Below are 20,126 nucleotides of genomic sequence, written 5' to 3' on the forward strand. Positions count from 1 at the left end.
TTTTTTTTTTGGTCTTGTTTTTTTGTTTTTGGGTTTTTGAGACAAGGTTTCTCTGTGTAGCTTTGGAGCCTGTCCTTAAACTAGCTCTGTAGACCAGGCTGGCTTTGAACTCACAGAGATCGACCTATTCTGCCTCCCCAGTGCTGTGATTAAATATGTGTGCTACCACCGCCTAGCTTATAGGTTTTATTTTGTTTTTTTAGACAAGGTTTTTCTGTGTAGCCTTGTCTGTCCTGGAACTCACATTGTAGACCAGTCTGGCCTTGAGGTTTATCTGCCTCCACTCCAGAGTGCTGAGATTAAAGGTGTGGGCCACACTGCTCAGCTGACTTTGAATTCTCAAACATTCTGTCTTCACTCAAGTGCCAGGATACAGGCTTTTGTTACAATATTCAGTGTGTTTTATTTTTATTATTATTTAATTTTTTTTTTCTGAAACAAGGTTTCTTTGTGTAGCCCTCACTGTCCTAGAACTTGTACTGTAGACCAGGCTAGCTTCAAACTCAGAGTTCCATCTGCCTCCACCTTCTGAGTGCTGTGATTAAAGGTGTGTGCCACCATGCCTGGCATTTGTTCTATTTTTTTTTTTTATTTCAATTGGTTTACCTCTCTTTAGTCACTCTCTCTGTTTCTTTGTTTTTGTTATGGCTCAAAGTTAAAGTCTGATCAGCGTGAGGCAAGTGTTCTACCACAGATTCTCTGCTACTATTAGACTGTTTTGGTTACTATAGCTTTGTAGTACATTCTGAAATTAGGAAATAGGATCCTCTTAACTTTGTTCTTTTAAAGATTTCTGTGGCTGTGTGGGGAGTCTTACAGTGAATTTTAAGATTTCTGTGGCTTTGTGGGGTGTCTTACAGTGAGTTTTCTGTTGCTATGACAACACAGACATTTTGGTTGCAAAGGGTTAAGAGTCCATCATAGCAGGGAGTCGTAGCATCAGAGATGGCACAGCTGAGAGCTTACATATTTAACTGCAATCCAGAAGCAGAGAGAACAAACTGGAAATGGTACATGGCTTTGAAACCTCAAAACATGTCCCCAGTGATGTACTTTCTCTAGCAAGGCTATACTTCCTAAGCCTTACCAAAAAGTGCTACCAACTGGGAACCAAGTATTCAGATACTAGACTCTCGGGGATATTCATTCAAACCACCACACCATATGATTTTTTGGTTAATTTTTTATTAATGTATATATGGGCATTTTGTTTGCATTTATGTCTGTGTACCATGTATGTGCAATGTTCTACACAGGCCTGAAACAGGGCACTGGTTTCCTGGAACTGGAGTTAAAGAAGATTGTGAATTGCCATGTGGGTGCTATGAATTGAACTTGGGTCCTCTGGAAGAGCAGCCAGTGCTCTTAACTGCTGAGCCATCTCCAGCAACAGAAATGAAGCTCGAACCTTGCATGTGCATGTAATGCTAGTATTCAGGTGATGATTAATGTAGAATCATTGGGTGATACTTTGCAGAAGAAAGAAAGCCTTTGAAGGCCGTAGAGATGGTTAAGAACACTGACTGCTCTTCAGAGTTGGAATGCCAACAGCCACATAGTGGCTCACAACCATCTGTAAATTTGGTTCTAAGGGATCCCTTGCCCTCTGCTGGCCTTCACAGGTACTAGGCACAAACATGGTGCACAGACATACATGGAGGCAAAACTAATATGCATAGAATAATAAAATGAATTTTAAGAGGAAACCTTTGAAGAATTAGAAATAAAACCCTAGAGTGAGGTATATAGCTCAGTAGTAGAGTGCTTACCATCTGTGGGCCACAGGTTTAATTCCTCGCATTATAAAAGAAAACTCTTTATTTTTATTTAATTTGAGTTAGAGTCTCACTGTATAGCCCAGCCTGGCCTGAAACTCACCATCCTTCCTTCACCTTCTGCATGCTGAGATTATAGATATATACCACCATGTCTTTATTTTTAATTATGCAAGTGACTGGAGGCCAAAGGAGGGCATTGGATCCCCTAGACAGATACCTGGAGTTATAGGAAGTTGTGAACTGCCTGACATGGGTACTAGGAACTGAACTTGCATCTTCTTTAAGAGCAATGTACACTCAATTGCTGAGCCATCTCTCCAACTGTATCAAAAATGTCCAGCTAGCAAGCTAGATGGCTTTTTTTCTTTTTCTTTTTTGATGGGGAGTTGTTTTTCCCTCAAACAAGCTTTCTCTGTAACAGCCCTGGCTGACCTGGAATTTGCTTTGTAGACTAGGTTGGCCTCAAAAAGAGATCCACCTGTCTTTGATTCTCGAGTGCTGGGATTAAAGGCCTGTGCCACCCCACCCAACTTGATTTCTTTCTTTTTTAAGCCCTCAGTTTTAAGGTTTATTTCTGTAATGGGATATGTTCATTGTAATTGTAACTCCAAACCCAATTTCATTCTCCTGTGTTAGGTGCAGTTAGTGATAATCGATGGCATTGCTTTTCCTTTCCGCCATGACTTTGATGATCTGTCCCTTCGTACGCGGTTACTGAATGGCCTGGCCCAACAAATGATCAGCCTCGCAAACAATCACAGATTAGCTGTAAGTATTATTAGAAGAATTTTATAGCTAAGACTGTATGAAATATTAATGTCTGGCTGGGCAGTGGTGGTAATACACACCTTTAATCCCAATACTCGGGAGGCAGAGACAGGTGGGTCCCTGAGTTCGAGGTTAACCTGGTCTACAGAGTGAGTTCCAGGACAGCCGATGCTGCATAGAGAAACCCTGTCTTGAAAAACAAAACAAAAAAATCGATGTTTAAATTTATACATATTTTGCATGAGAGCCTCATGCATGGTAGGCAAATATATGTGAACCAAAGAGTGCAGGGTTACCTGTTTGCCATTAATTTTCACTCTGCAACCACATCCTCCCATTGACAAAAATGCACTTTCAGAAGAGAGACAGGAGATAAAAATGCTGAGTTACCCTTGATGGAAGAAGGTCCTTGGTAATAAACAAACTGCCTTGGCCCATTTTGATAGGCCATCCCTTAGGTGGGTGAAGTAGGCAGAACAGAATGCTGGGAGGAAGAGGAAGTGAGCTCAGACTCGACAGCTCTGCTCTCTGGAGCAGAGGCCATGCTCCCCTCTCCCAGGCAGACGCAAAGCTCCAACCCAGGATGGACGTAGGCTAGAATCTTCCAGGTAAGCGCACCTTGGGGTGCTACACACATTATTAGAAATGGACTAGTCCAGGTGCGAGAGTTAGCAGAGAAGAGGCTAGATATAATGGGCCAAGCAGAGTTTTAAAAGAATCCAGTTTCCGTGTTGTTATATTGGGGCATAAGCTAGCCAAGTGGCCACGAGCCAGGCTGTGGGAAGAGGCCCACAGCTCCTACAACATACCCTGGGTTTTTTTTTTTTTAACCTGTTAAGGGAAATTGTTAGCACATGCCTGTGATACACCAAATGTAAATAAAAAAACTTCCTCTGTAAAATTTAAACCATACACTTTTTCTTTGTGTTTCCAAATCTTAGTCTTTTTTAAAAAAATTTTATGGATTTATTATATATACAGTGTTATACCTGCAGGCCAGAAGAGGTCACCAGATCTCATTACAGATGATTGTGAGCCACCAGGTGTTTTCTGGGAATTGAACTCAGGACCTCTGGAAGAGCAGTCAATGCTCTTAACCTCTGAGCCATCTCCAGCCCCTCTGTTTTTTTGTTTGTTTGTTTGTTTTAAATGTTTTTTGAGATAGGGTAGCTTTGGAGCCTGTCCTGGAACTCACTCTGTAAACCAGACTGGCCTCAGACTTACAGACATCCGCTTACCTCTGCCTCCCAGTGCTAGGATTAAAGCCAGTTCTCTCCACTATGTTTTCCCAGAGATCAAACCTAAGTTGTCAGACTGCATGGAAAGTGCCTTTACCCACTGAGTACCACTTTACCATCTTACTGTATCTTGCCATATCCTTTTTGCTAAAGCATAGTGCCCTTTCTTACTGCTAATTGGAATTTAGCATCCTTAGTGCTGGTATCCTGAAGATCCCCCAGTAGAGGGCACTCAAGACAAATAGGCTGCAGAGTGTTACAGTTTCCTAGGTTTTGGTGGGTTTTTCTTGTGTTATTTTGCTGCTGCTGGTGCTGCTCCTCTAACCCAAGACTTCAGATATACTACGCAAACATTCTGCCATTAAAGCATATCCCCTGCCCTATTTTAATTTAGCCCTTTCTCTTTTATATGTATAAATTTTGGTTTGTGTGTACACATGGAGGCCCATGTACACGTGTGCATTTGCCTGTGGAGCCCAGAGGTCAGCACTATTATCCTTCTTAGTCGCTCTCTGCCTTAGTTAGTTTTTTTTGTGTTTGTCTGGTTTTGGTTTGTTTGTTTTTTTGAGTCAGGGATTTTCTATTATAACCCTGGCTGTCCTAGAACTCACTTTGTAGACCAGGCTGTCTTTGAACTCAGATCCACCTACCTCTGCCTCCCAAGCACTGGGATTAAAAGTATTCACCACCACTGCCTGGCGTTTTTTCTTTTAAGTCTTTTATATGTACATGGGTGCTATACCTGCATGTATGTTTGTGTACCATGTCAGTGCTGTGTCCAAGGAAGCCAGAAGAGGGCATTGGATCTACTAATACTGGAATTAAAGATGGTGGATAGTGACTTGGGTTTTTTGCTCCTGCCTCTATCTCTAAAGTGCTGGGATTAAATGAATGTACTGCTATGCCTTGCTGTCTTACCTTTATATTGCTGTGACAGAAGTACCATGACCAAGGCAAATTTGAAATACTTTATGTATTTTTGTTTTTACATCCCTGACCAAGGCAGTTTATAAAAATGTATAAGATATGCCAGGTGGTGGTGGCTCACAACTTTAATCCCGGCATTTGGGAGGCAGAGGCAGGCGGACCTCTGAGTTCGAGGCTAGCCTGGTCTACAGAGTGAGTTACACAGAGGACTGTAACACAGAGAAATCCTGTCTGGGGGAAAAAAAAGAAAGAAATAGCAACAAAAATAGTTTTATGGTTGGGGGTGGTCACCACAACGTGAGAACTGTTTTAAAGGGTCAAAGCACTAGGAAGGTTGAGAACCCTGTTAAAAATTGTGAGCCACCATGTGAGTTCTGGAAACTGAATCTGGGTCCTGAATTTGAGTCATCTCTTTAGCCTCTAATATATTTTCTTTAACTTGTTATATTCAGAATATTATCTCATAGGACTGTTTACATACTTTTTGTTTGTTTTTCGAGACAGGGCTTCTCTATGTAGCTCTGACTGCCCTGGAACTAGCTGTGTAGACCAGGCTGGCCGCAAACTCATAGAGATCCACCTGCCTCTGTCTCCCAAATGCTGGGACTAAAGGCGTGCACCACCACTGTCCTAACTTACTTTCTTTTTTTTTTTTTTTTTTTTGGTTTTTCGAGACGTGGTTTCTCTGTGGTTTTGGAGCCTGTCCTGGAACTAGCTCTGTAGACCAGGCTGGCCTCGAACTCACAGAGATTCGTCTGCCTCTGCCTCCCGAGCACTGGGATTAAAGGCGTGCTCCACCACTGTCCTAACTTTCTTATGTTTTTCTCTTATAGGTTATTTTAACAAATCAGATGACAACAAAGATTGATAAAAGTCAAGCATTACTTGTTCCTGCATTAGGTGGGTAAATGAATGCGATAAAACATTTTCATTTTAATATTTTCCTACCTTGTCACTTGAATACTATAAGCTTTGAAAACAGAGACTGCTAATCCACTGACTCGTCTGCTCACTAAGTACAGTGTCCTGAGATCCCAACTAATCCTTTCATAATTTAACACATTTATTGAGTATCTGCTTTCAGGCAGCTGTGTTAGAAACCTGAGAAATAAATATTCAAAATAGGATTCTAGACATTAAAACCTCAGTCTTGCTGGGCAGTGGTAGCACACACCTTTAATTCCAGCACTCAGGACACAAAGGCAGACAAATCTCTGAGTTTGAGGCCAGCCTAGTCTGCAGAGTTCCAGGACAGCCAGGGCTACATAGAGAAATCCTGTCTCAAAAAACAAGCAAACAAACCCCTCTGTCTTAGGAGCTAGAGAGGTGGCACTGACTGCTTAAAATAAAAAAGAAATTTAAAAAAAAACCTAAGCCCACGGTCTTAGGCAGGAAAGGAGGAGGAAAGAGGTCTATTTAAATACAAATCACACCAGTGCAAACAGGTATGACTATATTTCTTTTTTTTTTCTAAGATTTATTTATTATGTATACAGTGTTCTCCAAAAGAGGGCACCAGATCTAGTTATAGATAGTTGTGAGCCACCATGTGGTTGTTGGGAATTGAACTCAGGACCTCTGGGAGCACAGTCTGTGCTCTTAACTACTGAGCCATCTCTCCAGTCCATGACTATATTTCTAATGTGATTTTATTAGAACACAATGTTTCAAGATCTATCTTGAAGTATTATTGAAACCCAGTAATACTCTGTGTGCCAAACATGGTGATACAGAACTGTAATCCCAGCCCCTCATGAGGCTGAAGTAGGAGGAACTTTAGCCCAGAAATCCCGGGAAAGCCTGGACTGCATAATGAAACCTCCTTGGTGACTTGTCTTCAATCCCAGCACTCCAGAGGCAGCAGCAGACTGGGTTCTCTTAATTCAAGGCCATCCTGCTCTAACTATCAAATTCCAGGTTAGTCAGAACCATAATGAGACCCTGTTACTGGGTGTCAAAAATACATAGTAGGCCTTATAGAATGGAAGGTTGATAATATACTGAAACTATAATCTTTTCGTGGAGCAAATAGAGGACAGTGATTTGCAGTGCTCTCCTGGAGAAGTAAAACTCTATCACTCTTAGGATCTTCCTCATGTGCCACAGGTTTTGAAACCAAGAACATTCTTTGGTTTGCTTTGTTTATACTTTGTTTTTTCAGAGAGGGTTTCTCTGTGTAGCCCTGTGTGTTCTGAAACTCACTCTTTAAACCAGGCTGGCCTCAAACTCAGAGATTCCCCTGCCTCTGCCTCCTAAGTGTTAGGATTAAAGGTATACACCACCACTGCCTGGTCAAAACCAAGAATATTATTTTTTTTAACTAAATACTTTATTATTTTATATTTCTTTTCTTTTTTTAGTTTCTCAAGACAGGGTTTTTCTGTGTAACTGCTCTGGCTTTCCTGGAACTCGCTCTGTAGACCAGGTTGGCCTTGAACTCAAAGAGATCCACCTGCCTTTTGAGAGCTGGGATTAAAGGCATCCACTACCCCACCTGGTCCAGGAATTTTATTTTAATTAATTAATTAGTTAATTAATTAATTAATTTGATTTTCGAGACAGGGTTTCTCTGTAGTTTTTGGTGCATGTCCTGGAACTAGCTCTTGTAGACTAGGCTGGCCTTGAACTCACAGAAATCCACCTGTCTCTGCTTTCCCGAGTGCTAGGATTAAAGGCGTGCGCCACCACCGCCCAGCTCAAGAATATTTTTATTCTAAATTTGGTAATCTAAGATTGTATTTGGCCAGAGACCTTCTAAGCAACTTTTATAATTCTAAAGGTATTATATAGTTAATTTTTTTTTTTTTTTTTTTTTAAGGGGAAAGCTGGGGGCACGCTGCTACGATAAGGCTTATTTTTCATTGGGAACAAACGCAAAGGTCAGTATAGAAATAAGTTCATAATTCAGAATATCAGTCTAATTACACTGAGTACTTAATGGTTCCTAGCATTAGTCCTCAGCTTGAGACTTGCAGTGACCCATAAACCACGGCTTTTGTTGCCTTGTTTGACATCAGTTATAGAAAACAGAAACACACTGTTAGTACTGCACATTCAGCTACGTAGGGAATTCTTTGTGTATTTAAATGATGGGGTGAATGCACCTGGAACATGTAGGTGGCTAAGGAATTGCTGCCTTCTGATACTCTTTGAAATCCCTTATTAGCTATGAAGAAGGAGGTGGTACCCCGCGTTCCCAGAAGGGATTGAAAGAAGAATAAAATCAGGACAAAAGGAAAACTTTTGAGGTTAGCGTTAGGACTAATACATGTGGAAAATAGGATGGTGTTTCTTAGTTGCTTAATATAGTTCTTGCATGAAATTGTGTCTGTCATTTTTTCCCCTTTTATTACCCATGTATTTACCTGCCTTTCACAAGTATTGTTCTTTAAAATAAAATCATGGCAGCATGGAGCCTTTGTGTTTGTTTCTAAAGCTGCTGCGCAAGTGAATGGACCCGCTTTCCTTTTCTTTAAAGTAGGCCATTGAAAGCTATGAAGTCTTTTATTCTGAACTTCAAAAAATATCAGATTTATGCCAGCCTTTCTGCTTTGTGATGATTAATTGGCATAACCTAGAGAACTTGGTATGGAAGTGCTCTAATAAAGAAGGAAACTGAGGCAGTATGTAGGGCAATATTGAGCTTAGTCAGCGATACTATATTTTTATTTTATTCTTAGCTGCATTACATACCATCTAGTTCTCTTTCAAATTCATATTGTGATTAGGTATGTTCGCACATACCAGCACTCACGACTGAGGAGAATAGTCTGAGTTCGAGGCTAACCTGGCCTGTGTAGTTCCAGGTCAGCATCTGTCAATGTAGCCCTGGCTGTCACGGAGTTCGTTGTACAGCCCAGGCTGGCCTTGAACTCACAGAGATCTGCCTGCTTCTGCCTTCTGAGTGCTGACATTAAAGAGGTGCACCACTACTCCCAGCTTTATTTAATTTTTAAAAAGGGATTTATTTATTTTATGTGAGTAGTCTTCCTGCCGATTTTTGCATGTCTGGTGCCCACAGAGGTCAAAAGAGGGCACTGGATCCCCTGGAACTAGAATTAGAGATGGTTGTGAGCTGCCGTGTGGGTACTGGGAACTGAACCTCTGCACTCCGCAGCCACTTCTCCAGCCCTTACTGTGGCTGTAAGGGAAAGGAAGGCACGGACTTTGTGTGCAGTAGCCTCTGGAGGTAGAGACTGCCTGAGTCAGTTGGAAAAGACTGTGCACCAGTGCAGTCACTAAAACCTAACTTGGTCAGGCATGAATTCTTTCCCTTTGTCCTGTAATAACTTTTCTAGAAGATAATTATAATATTGCATGCAATTCTTTTATTCCCTAGTAGAAGTGCTTTTCCTCTGAATTGTTGATTTCAAGTCTGTAGATATGACAGTGATGTGTATACTTTATGATAATCAGAATTCAGTCGCTAAAGAATCAAGATTTTTTTTTATTGTTTGAAACTAAATTGTCTTTAAGTTTTGTGAAATATTTGCTTATAGGGAATATGGTGGTTTTGTTTGGTTTGGGTTTTGGGTACTAGAAATTGAACGAGGACTTTTGAGCATGCTCAATACAAGCTCTCCTACTATAGATGAGCTATGGGCCCATCCATAAGATTGCGTGAAGTCTTACATGCTTTTTATTTGTTGTTTGTTTTTGAGATAGACTCTCAAGTAGCCCATGCTGGCCTGTAACTTACTAGATAGCATAGAATGGCCTTAATTCTTGAAACTTTTGCTTCTACTTCATAAATACTGAGTTTGCAAAAAAGTACCCCACTTTATTCCCCAGATATTAGGGAATTAGGGCCTGGGAAATGCTAAGCAAACACTCTGCCATTTCTGCTTTTTAGAAATTTATTTTAAAAATATGAAAATAATTTATAAACTGATAATTATAAAAATGAACACTTTAAATATAAACAGAAAAACCTAAAACCTTGAATAATATTTATAATATGAATTGAGCTTAGATATTTTCTCATGGACTAGTAACATCTGATTTTATATTTTGCTTTTTGTTTTTTTTTTAAGATAGGATCTTGCTGTGTAGCTCTGACGGGTCTGGAATTTGCTACGATGATCCACCTGCCTCAGCCTCCCCAGTCCTGAGGTTAAAGATGTGCCCCAACACTTCCTACCCAGCAACATCTGATTTTTAACCTTTGACAAATGACAGAATGGCATTCCAACAATTAAATGATTATGTCTGCGTACTTACATTATGTGGGTTCCCCAATTTGCATAATCATGATGATATGAGGCCAAGATTGTTCAGAATTATACCCCTCGTTGCCAAGAAGATCTGGTGGTAGAGTGGAGTAATACTTGACACCCCCACACAGCATTTCATATGTGTGCTCAGCTTTAGAGCACAAATTGTACTTCTGTCTTGTTTCTTCCTGACCCAAACTATGTAGTTCAGCCATATGTTAAGCTTCATCTCAGCTAGGGCTGTGAGCCAAGTGATTCTTTTTGGTTTAGTTTAAAAAGATCTCTTGAAAAAAAAGATCTTTTTGAGATGCTGACATGATGTACAAAGATTTTTTTACCTAGAAATTTGAAGAGAATTTCCTAACTTAAAAGGTTGATCAATTCCCTTTTGACTTTAGGGTTGCTTTTTCCTATCTGTAGCCCAAGCTGGCCTGGAACTCTTAGCAATCCTCTTGCATCCTGCTTTAGCATTATAGGCACAATCCACCACATCTAGTGTTAATTTAGTGATTTGTACTAAATGTATAAAGGCTTCTTAAAAATCTTACTCCTTTTTTTGACTTGGGCATGCATGGTAGAACGTACTTGAGAGAAAGCTTGGGAGTTCATGACCAGTGTGAGCCACGTAGGAATACTCAGTCTCAGAAAGCCCTTGGGCCATATTCCCTGCACCCAGAGTGAGTGAGCAGTCGAGGTTATCGCTTCTTAATAATTTCCTCAAAAATTCAGATGTACTTGACACCTTTTGGCAAATACTGGAGATGTAAGACGACTTGTGTACTTTTTGTAAGATTATCTAATTTTCCTTTCTTTTCTTTCTTTTTTAATTTTTTGAGATAGTGTTTCACTATGTAGCCCTGACTATCCTGGCACTTACTCTGTAGACCAGGCTGGCCTTGATCTTACAGAGATCAGGCTGCCTCTGCCTCGCAAGTGCTAGGATTAAAGGTGTCCACCACCACCCCCCACCCCCCCAGCTACTTCTAGCATTTTTTGTTGTTTTTTAAATTTTTTTCCCTTTTTTTTTCTTTTTTTTTTTTTCTTTTTTGTCTTTTGTCTTTTTGTTTGCTTTTCCAGACAGGGTTTCTCTGTGTAGTTCTGGATGTCCTGGAACTCAGAGATCTGCCTGCCTTTGCCTCCTGAGTGCTGGGATTAAAGGCATGCACTGCCACTGTCCAGCAGTTTTTCTTTTTTGGCAGTGCTTTGGATTGAACCTAGAGCCTCATCAAACACTACTATATTCCTAGTGACATGTGTCATTAGTACCTTCCTATTGTTACATATTTTTCACCACTTTTAATTTTTAGCATAAGTAGCATTGCATGTTGAAATAAGAGCAGCGGGGCTGCGTCCCCAACACCCCAGCCGCTTGCTAGCTTATGCCCGAAATAACAACACAAACTGTATTCATTTAAGAACTGCTTGGCCCATGAACTCTAGCCCTTACAGGCTAATTCTCGTACCTGGACTAGCCCATTTCTAATGATGTGTGTAAGCACCCCAAGGTGTGCTTACCGGGAAGATTCTAGCCTCCGTCCATCATGGTGTCTCTGCTCCAGAAGAGCAGAGCTGTCGGGTCTGTCCGGGAGCAGAGCAGAGTCTGACCTCACTTCCTCTTCCACCCAGCATCCTATTCTGCTTATTCCACCCACCTATGCTTTAACCTATGAGGCCAAGCAGTGTGTTTATTACTTAACCAATGAAATCAACAGATTGATATATGACACTCCCACATCAATTGCATATCAAGTAATTTATTTATTTAAATCTGTCATTTAATTTTTATATATACAAACAACCTTATTGGATGTATTAGTTATTGCATACTTACATGGAATTTTTTTTTTAAAAGAAGGATTTTGTTTTAAGACACAGACTGCCCTTGAACTTGTAGGCTCAAAAAAATCCTACCTCTGCCTACTTGAAACTAAAGGCGTCCGTATGGTAACCCGTGAGGGGAGATTTTCTGTTTCTTAATATTTCTCTACAATTATGTTCTCGAGAACACTTGATAAGATTCTGCACATTTAAATTATGAAATCAGCCATGCAACCTAATGAAGTAATGTTTATATGTATTTTTCTCTTCAAACAGATTTGCAACATTGTACAAGTCGCCAAGCCAGAAGGAGTCCACAATACCATTTCAGATCACAGTTAGTATTATTTAATCAGAGTGGGGTTTTGGTGTTGGTGGGCAGTAAATATCTGAAGGGGTCATGTACAAATGGTTTCTGTTAATCTTATAAGCAGCAAGCATGTTTGAAGACAGTTTTGGTGGGAGAATGTTGTAATAGGAGTAGCGGGGCTGCGTCCCCAGCACCCAAGCCGCCTGGCTAGCTTATGCCCCGAAATAACAACACACAAACTGTATTCATTTAAACACTGCTTGGCCCAGTTCTATCTAGCCTCTTATAGGCTAATTCTCACATATTAATTTAGCCCATTTCTTATCATCTGTGTAGCACCGCTAGGTGTGCTTACCCGGAAGATTCTAGCCTACGTCCATCCTGGGTAGGAGCTTCATCGCGTATGCCCAGGAGAGCTAAGCAGGGCCTCTGCTCCAGAGAGCAGAGCTGTCGAGTCTGAGCTCACTTCCTCTTCCTCCCAGCATCCTGTTCTGTTTACTCCTCCCACCTATGTTTTAACCTATCAGGGCCGAGGAGTTTCTTTATTGCTTAACCAATGAAATCAACAGATTGATATATGACACTCCCACATCAGGAGAACATCACCAAAACAGTACTAACAGAATACTGTAGTTACAGTTGGGTGGTGGTGGCACATGCCTTTAATCCCAGCACTTGGGAGGCAGAGGCAGGCAGATCTCTGTGAGTTCCAGGACAGCCTGGTCCACAAGAGCTAGTTCCAGGACAGCTAGGGCTACACAGAGAAATCCTGTCTCAAAAAACAAAAACAAAAACAAAAAAAGCCAAAAAAGAAAAATAATTATCTTTGAGAACAGAGGAAATATTTCTGTTTCATGGCATCTGTAAAATCTCCTACAGATTTTTATGTTAAAAGTTTTCAGAAAGGAAAAGGTACAACTGGACATGACGGCCTGCACTAGGAGACTGAGGTAGACGGGGATCAGTAGTTCAAGTCCAGCGTACAAAGTATGTGGTCCTGTTTCAGAAATATCAGCAACAACAAGAAAGGATAATGCTGGTATTAGTATTTGGTCCTCTTTCAGAAATATCAGCAATAACAAGAAAGGATAATGCTGGTATTAGTATTTGGTCCTCTTTCAGAAATATCAGCAACAACAAGGAAGGATAATGCTGGTATTAGTATTTGGTCTGTAGTAGCTGCCAAACTTATGTCACTCTCCTGAACACTTCCATCATTAGACACCAAGCCCAAGTCACCCTCAAACTCACTACAAAGCTAATCATGACCTTGAGCTTCATTATTCAATATATTTTTAAAATTTATATATCATTTGTATACAGTTTGTGTGCTTGGTGTCCAAGGAGGGTGAGCCTCCACCTGGGTCTTTCTCAAGAACAAGTGCCCTTAACTACTGAGCCAATTCTCTCCAACCCTTGTTTTTTTTTTTTTTTTTTTTGAGACAGGGTCTCTCTACATAGCCTTCGCTGTCCTAGAACTTATTCTATAGACCAGGCTGGCCTCACACTCAGAAATTTGCCTACCTCTGCCTCCCGAGTGCTAGAATTAAAGGTGTGCGCCACCACACTAAGCAGCCATCTTGTAAGGATAGAGAGAAAAATGGAAAGCAGTTCTGAAAATGAATTCTTTACTTAGTGTTTACACTGCCCTTACTTTCACTAACCTGCCGTTGTTTTGTCTTTTTGAGAAGAGGTCTTGTTATATATATAGTCCAGGCTGACTTTGAACTTTTGATCCTCCTGCCTCAGCTGCCTGAGGGCTTACTATTACAGATACATACCACATGCCAGACAGAATATTTTATTGTGACGATGATTTGTAAAGCAGATAAATAGCAGATCAGACTATTTCCACTTCTCCCGGCAGGTACCATAAGGCTTACTAGGATTCTTTTTAGAGAACTTTTTGTTGTTAACTTGGGCAAAAGGGTGTTGGGCCTCATCACTGAACTATTAGAGTCTTAGAGAACATCCTTATTCAGTGTTATTTAAAAACTATTTGGAAAATTAATTTTTACTTTAAATGTTCACTAAGTGTATTTGTGTATTCTTCATCTTGCAGCCTCAGGGATTTCGAGATGCTGCCATCACTGTTCCTTCGTCACAGGCAGGAGCGTCTTTGAATTTCCGGAAACGGTCACGAGAACAGGAGGAAGAGTGCTGACCCAAAACTAATCTCAGTAGAGACTCGCCACATGATATTCATTGTAGTACATATAAGTTTTTGATACTCTTTAAATATAAGCACATATTCTTTAAAATATAGACACATTCACTCATGCCATGAGTGAATCAGAATTATTTGATATGAATGGGAAATAGTTACAGACTCTTCTGGGAAAAAATTTATTTTTTCTGTATGCATATGCCATGGTGTACTTGTAGTAAGAGGACAACGTGGGGAGTCAATTTTCTACTTCCACTTTCTTTTTTAATTTATTTTTATTTGTATGGGTGTTTCCTGTGTGTGTGTGTGTGTGTGTGTGTGTGTGTGTGTGTGTGTGTGTGTGTGTTCATGTGTGTTCGTTCACTATGTGTGTGCTGGTGCCTACAAAAGCCAGAGTAGGTTGGTGGATCCCCTGGAATTGAAGTTAAATGATACTGAGTCACCATGAAGGTGCTGGGAACCAGACCCCAGCCTTCTGCAAGAGCCAAAAATATTCCCTAATGCTGAGCGGTGGGGTGGTGGTGCACGCCTTTAATCCCAGCACTTGGGAGGCAGAGGCCAGTGGATCTCTTCGTGTGAGGCCAACCTGGGCTACAGAGTGAATTCCAGGACAGCCAGGGCTATATAAAGAAACCCTGTCACTGAGGGAGAATCCAGTCTTTTTTTTTTCTGCTTACTGTCTCCAGTTGGTTTGGACAAACAAGTCTACCTGGCAGATGGTGGTTGGGTTTGGATTTCATCTTAGAGTTAGAGTGTATGATAAATTAAAAAGATACAGATTTTCTTTTATTTCATGTCATCAATATGATTACCCTTTCTGGTAATAGATGTACATACATGAATATTGATAGTATGACTTCATCTATCAAAATATAAAGTTAAAATATAAAGTAGCCATCAAAGATTAATGTGGCTAAAAGTTTGCTTCCAGGAAGGTATTATTGGAAGGTAATAGAAACTAAGAAGTAGGGCCTTATGGGAAATCTTTAGATCATTTTGAGGGTGTACTTCGGAGAGGATTGTGGGACTCCAGGTCTGTTTTTTCTCTTGCTTCCTGGTCTTGAGGTGAACAGTTTGGTCTTATCATCTGGCAAACCGACCAGAGACCTGGAAGCACTGAGTTTGTCTGATCATGGGCTATAACCTCTAAAACTGAGCCAAAATAAACCTTTTATCTCAGCTATTATAGTGATGAAAAGCTAATACAAATAGATTTGTATGCACGCAGAAATATTTTCAAGATTTATGAGTGTTTTGCCTGCTTGTGTGTCTGTGTACCATGTCTGTAAAGCACAGGAGAGAATGTTGGATCCCCACGAACTCTTACAGGCAGTTCTGAAATACCATGGAGGTGCTGGAAACTGAATTTAAGTCTTCTGTAAGAGCAGCAGTGCTCTTAACTGCTACATCTTTCTAGTACCCCAGTGTGACTTTTTTTTAATAAATGGTATAATAATGGGTTTCATGACGACTTTTGTGTGCTTTTTGTTTTTTGAGACAGGGTTTCTCTGTAACAACAGCTCTGGCTATCCTGGAACTCTCTTCTGTAGACTATGTTGGCCTTGAATTCACAGAGATCCACCTGCTTCTGCCTCCCAAGTGCTGGAATTAAAGGCGTGCACCACCACCTTTCATGAAGACATTATAGGTATATCATGTACTCATTTCCAGTGTTTTAATGTCATTTCCTTGTTTTATCATGTTGTGGACACAGCTCGTACAACATAAGCTGATAATATAGTTTACTTTAAAAACTCATTTTGGCTGGGCGATGGTGGCGCACGCCTTTAATCCCAGCACTCGGGAGGCAGAGGCAGGCGGATCTCTGTGAGTTCAAGACCAGCCTGGTCTACAGAGCTAGTTCCAGGACAGGCTCCAAAGCCACAGAAAAACCCTGTCTCGAAAAACCGAAAGAAAAAAAAGAAAAAGAAAACATTTCGGAGCAGGGTGGTGGTGGCAAATGCCTTTAATACCAACATTTAGGAAGCAGAGGCAGGTGGATCTCAGTGACTTCGAGGTCAGCCTGGTCTACAAAGTGAGTTTCAGGACAGCCAGGACTGGACTGTTCAGAGAAGCCCTGTCTCAAAAAACCAAAACAAAACAAAAAAATATTTTGGGAAGAATAAATACTAGAAATTTACATTATCTATTGGTGTACTTGGAAAATCAATTTGATACCAAATAAGTTTAGGTGTTTATTATGTTAAAATGTAAAGTTAAAAGCTCACATAACCTGGTTTTGTTTATTTTTAGGATACAGGCTTAACATTTTAAATATAGTTATTACATATCTACATTGTTAGAGAAAAACTTAGAGATCATTTCATCATGGGCTGGGGAGATACTTCATTCAATAAAATGCTTGCCATACCGGCATGAAGATATGAGTTTTATCCTTGGAACCCACATGAAATAAACCTGAGACAGGCAGATCAGTGGATCTCACAAGGCAGCCAGGACAGCTGAACCTGGGGCTTCAAGCCAGTGAGGCTGTCTTAAAAGACTAGGGTGTACAGCTGGGGAATGACACTCTGAGATGTGATCAGACCTCTACACACACACACACCATTCTACCAATGTCTTCTTTCCTGTGTGATGCATGTGTGTACATTTGTGTATGTGGGCGAATGTGGTTGTATGTGATCCACAGTTGTCATGGGGTGTTCAGAGGACAAGATTGTTGTTGGTCTTTGCTTTCTACTGTGTTTGAGACAGCATCTCATTGCACTGGTCTGCAAGCTCCCAGGGATTCTCCTGTCTCTGCCTCCAGATATGCCACACGAGGGCCAGGATTAGGGGCATGCTCTTAACTGCTGAGCCATCTTCCAGCCCCACTGTGTTTTATTTTTGTCAATAATGTTCTTAATCAAGTTTCTGTGGTTGGTGGTAAAGTTACAATATAATCTGATAGGATGATCCTAGAACTAAAGTTAGACCCACATTCTCACTCTGCCTGAGACTTCCAGAAGCCATGCCAATTTGGGCGTCTTTATTTTTCATATTTATTTTTACTGCCTTATTTATAAAAAAGATTGTTTATAAATGATTGTTTGATTTTCTGGCTTCTGTTTTTATAGAGGCATTATGAGGCAGACAGTCACTGGAAATGATCAACACTGAAAATATTGGAAACAATGACATTTACTTTCAAGATCACAGAAGTGTGGTTGCTGCAGCCCTGTAATCCCAGCACTCGGAAGCTAAGGCAAGAGGATTGCTGCTAGTTCCAGCCTAGCCTGAGCTGCACAACAAGACCCTATGTCTAAAAATAAATAAAACATCATAAAAATCAATAATATTCACATTACTCTTATAATACGTTGAATTTCAGTTTTGAGACAAAGCTGAATTGTTTTATTGCTTTAGAAAACATACTGAGTTACAGGAGAGAAGCTGACTGTTCATAATATGTATTTTTAGTTAACATCAGTGCCTAAATTTACTGTTACTGTTAAAATTTACAGAACATTTTGCTCCCTTAGAACCGATTTTGGCATAAAAATATATTGACAAGATTTCATGTATTTTTGACCACAGTTTATTTCTTTGCTTGTTTTCAGTCCCTATTCACCTTTGACGCAGGCTTCCATTTGACTTCCATTCAATGTAGTGAGATGGAAAGTGAGTTTTTAAGCATTCTCTTACTTTACGATTTTTATGTGTAACTTAAGAAAATATAAAAATTATTCTCATTCAGAAGAATGGAGGGAGAACTCAAGGTTATATCCTACCTACTTTCAAAAATAAGAAATTGCAAGATAAAGGACAAAAACCAAGCAGTTATGTAAAGAGAAGTTATCACAAAAGCCATATAAATTGAGGCTCAAAAAGAAAAGTATAATGCAGCAGAAACAAGTCCCAGTGCCTTTATCAGTGGCTTTTTGGGACCCTAGTCTATTTGTCTATTTGGATGCAAAGCTTCCTAGGACTGGATGTGGTGGGGGGTGGACTTCCCACAAGACAGGGTTCTCTGCCCTCTCTTAAGAAGGGAGAGAGGGAGGAGGGGTGGGAGAGTGGGAGGGGAATGGGAGGAGGGGAAGTGTACATTTTTTGAATGGAAAAATAAAAAAAAAAGTATAATGGCAAAACTAACTGGTTCAATAATAGGAAGTACACTAGTATTTTTTTTAAGATGCATTTTGTTTTTGCTTGCATGTATATCTGTGGGAGTATCAGGAGTTAAAGCAATTGTTAGGTGCCATGTAGATACTGGGAATTGAACCTGGGTCCTTTGGGAGAGTACTCAGTGCTCTTAACCACTGAGCCATCTCTCCAGCCCTAGTACACTAGTTCTTAGGAAGAAAAAGATGGTAATGAAGACAAAAGTAAATAAAATGGCTTAGTAAGTTGCCCTCCCCACCAGCCAAGTGGTGGTGAAACATGATCCCAGCACTTGGGATTAAAAAAAAAAAAAAAAAAAGACAGAAGAATAAAACCAAGTGACTAGAGATTCTTTTTAAAAAAGTCAACTTTTCTTTAAATCCAGTGCTTTTCCTGCACCAAAAGAAAAGTACCTGAAAGTAGAAGTCATAAAATACCTACATATTTTTTTTGGTGGGGGGAAGGGAGCTTGTTTTTGGCTTTTCAAAACACTGGAGGGCTGGAGAGATGGCTCAGTGGTTAAGAGCACTGACTGCTCTTCCAGAGGTCCTGAGTTCAATTCCCAGCAACCACCTGGTGGCTCAACAACCATCTGTAATGAGATTTGGCGCCCTCTTCTGGCGTGCGGGCATACATGGAGGCAGAATGTTGTATACATAATAAATCTTAAAAAAATTATAAAAAAATAAAATAAAAAAATAAGTGTTTGCTTCGGCAGCACGTATACTAAAATTGGAACGATACAGAGACGATTAGCATGGCCCCTGCGCAAGGATGACACGCAAAATCGTGAAGCGGAAAAAAAATAAACTGAGCAGTAGTGTTGCCTTCCTTTAATCCCAGCACTCGGGAGGCAGAGGCAGGCGGATCTCTGTGAGTTCGAGGCCAGCCTGGTCCACAGAGCAAGTTCCAGGACAGGCTCCAAAACCACAGAGAAACCCTGTCTGGAAAAACCAAAAATTAAATAATAAATTCCAGTATTTGGGAGATAAAGGCAGGAGGTTCAGGAATTGAAGGTTGCCCTCGAGTACATAGGACATTGAAGCCATCCTAGGCTACATGTGACCCATCTCACCTGCAATTAATCGTTTTCTATTTGGTTTTCAATGTAAGTGAAAAGAGCATAATGTAAGTAGGTTATCTTGGACATGCAGCCCTGTTGAACCATCACTTACTCAGACAAAGTGGACTCTAGCTTTGGAGACCTGCAAATGAGAGCCACCTACATCCAGAGAAGTGATTTCAGTTATAGACATTCAGGTTTTAGTACAGTTTGTTTTGAAGCAGTAGAAAATTGGCATCGTTTCCTGTGAACCTTTCTTTTTTTTTTTTTTAAGATTTATTTATTTTGCTTACAGTGTTCTGTCTGCATGTCTGCCTGCAGGCCAGAAGAGGGCACCAGACCTCATTACAGATGGTTGTGAGCCACCATGTGGTTGCTGGGAATTGAATCAGGACCTTTGGAAGAGCAGGCAATGCTCTTACCCTCTGAGCCATCTCTCCAGCCCTCCTGTGAACCTTTCTGGGTAGACTGCTAGATCTGCCCAAATTGTGTCTTGTACCTTGTTTATTTAAGAACTTCGATTCCTGTTTTGTGTTTTTAAATTTGTTTCTCTTTATTCTCATTGATGGTGTTCTTTTCTGTACTCTTGATAATTTCCTATTGCTAACTAATTCCAAGCCTTCAGTTTCTTTTCTTTTTTTTAAATATTTATTTATTATGTATACAATATTCTGTCTGTGTGTATGCCTGCAGGCCAGAAGAGGGCACCAGACCTCATTACAGATGGTTGTGAGCCACCATGT

At 40.4% G+C, this 20,126-nt stretch overlaps 1 protein-coding gene and 1 non-coding gene across 2 annotated transcripts in view; both read left to right on the plus strand.

The window, feature by feature from the left end:
* Positions 1–15,687, plus strand: part of Rad51c (RAD51 paralog C) — a gene marked incomplete at its 5' end in the record, with an annotated part of 21,240 nt that extends 5,553 nt beyond the window's left edge. The window contains 5 exons of the mRNA XM_050119543.1: positions 2,415–2,546; positions 5,545–5,611; positions 7,530–7,590; positions 12,019–12,079; positions 14,115–15,687. Of these exons, the coding sequence (XP_049975500.1) occupies positions 2,415–2,546; positions 5,545–5,611; positions 7,530–7,590; positions 12,019–12,079; positions 14,115–14,216 (423 nt within the window). The remainder of the gene's footprint in view (positions 1–2,414; positions 2,547–5,544; positions 5,612–7,529; positions 7,591–12,018; positions 12,080–14,114) is intronic.
* A 3,335-nt stretch (positions 15,688–19,022) lies between these two features.
* LOC126487024 (U6 spliceosomal RNA) lies at positions 19,023–19,129 on the plus strand. The gene has a single exon (XR_007588257.1). It is a non-coding gene; the product is annotated as a U6 spliceosomal RNA (small nuclear RNA).
* Positions 19,130–20,126: the final 997 nt, after the last annotated feature.

The sequence above is a fragment of the Alexandromys fortis genome, unplaced genomic scaffold, assembly GCF_014885135.2.
Source record: "Alexandromys fortis isolate MF-2015 unplaced genomic scaffold, M_Fortis_MF-2015_v1.1 scaffold_173, whole genome shotgun sequence".
NCBI lineage: Eukaryota > Metazoa > Chordata > Mammalia > Rodentia > Cricetidae > Alexandromys > Alexandromys fortis.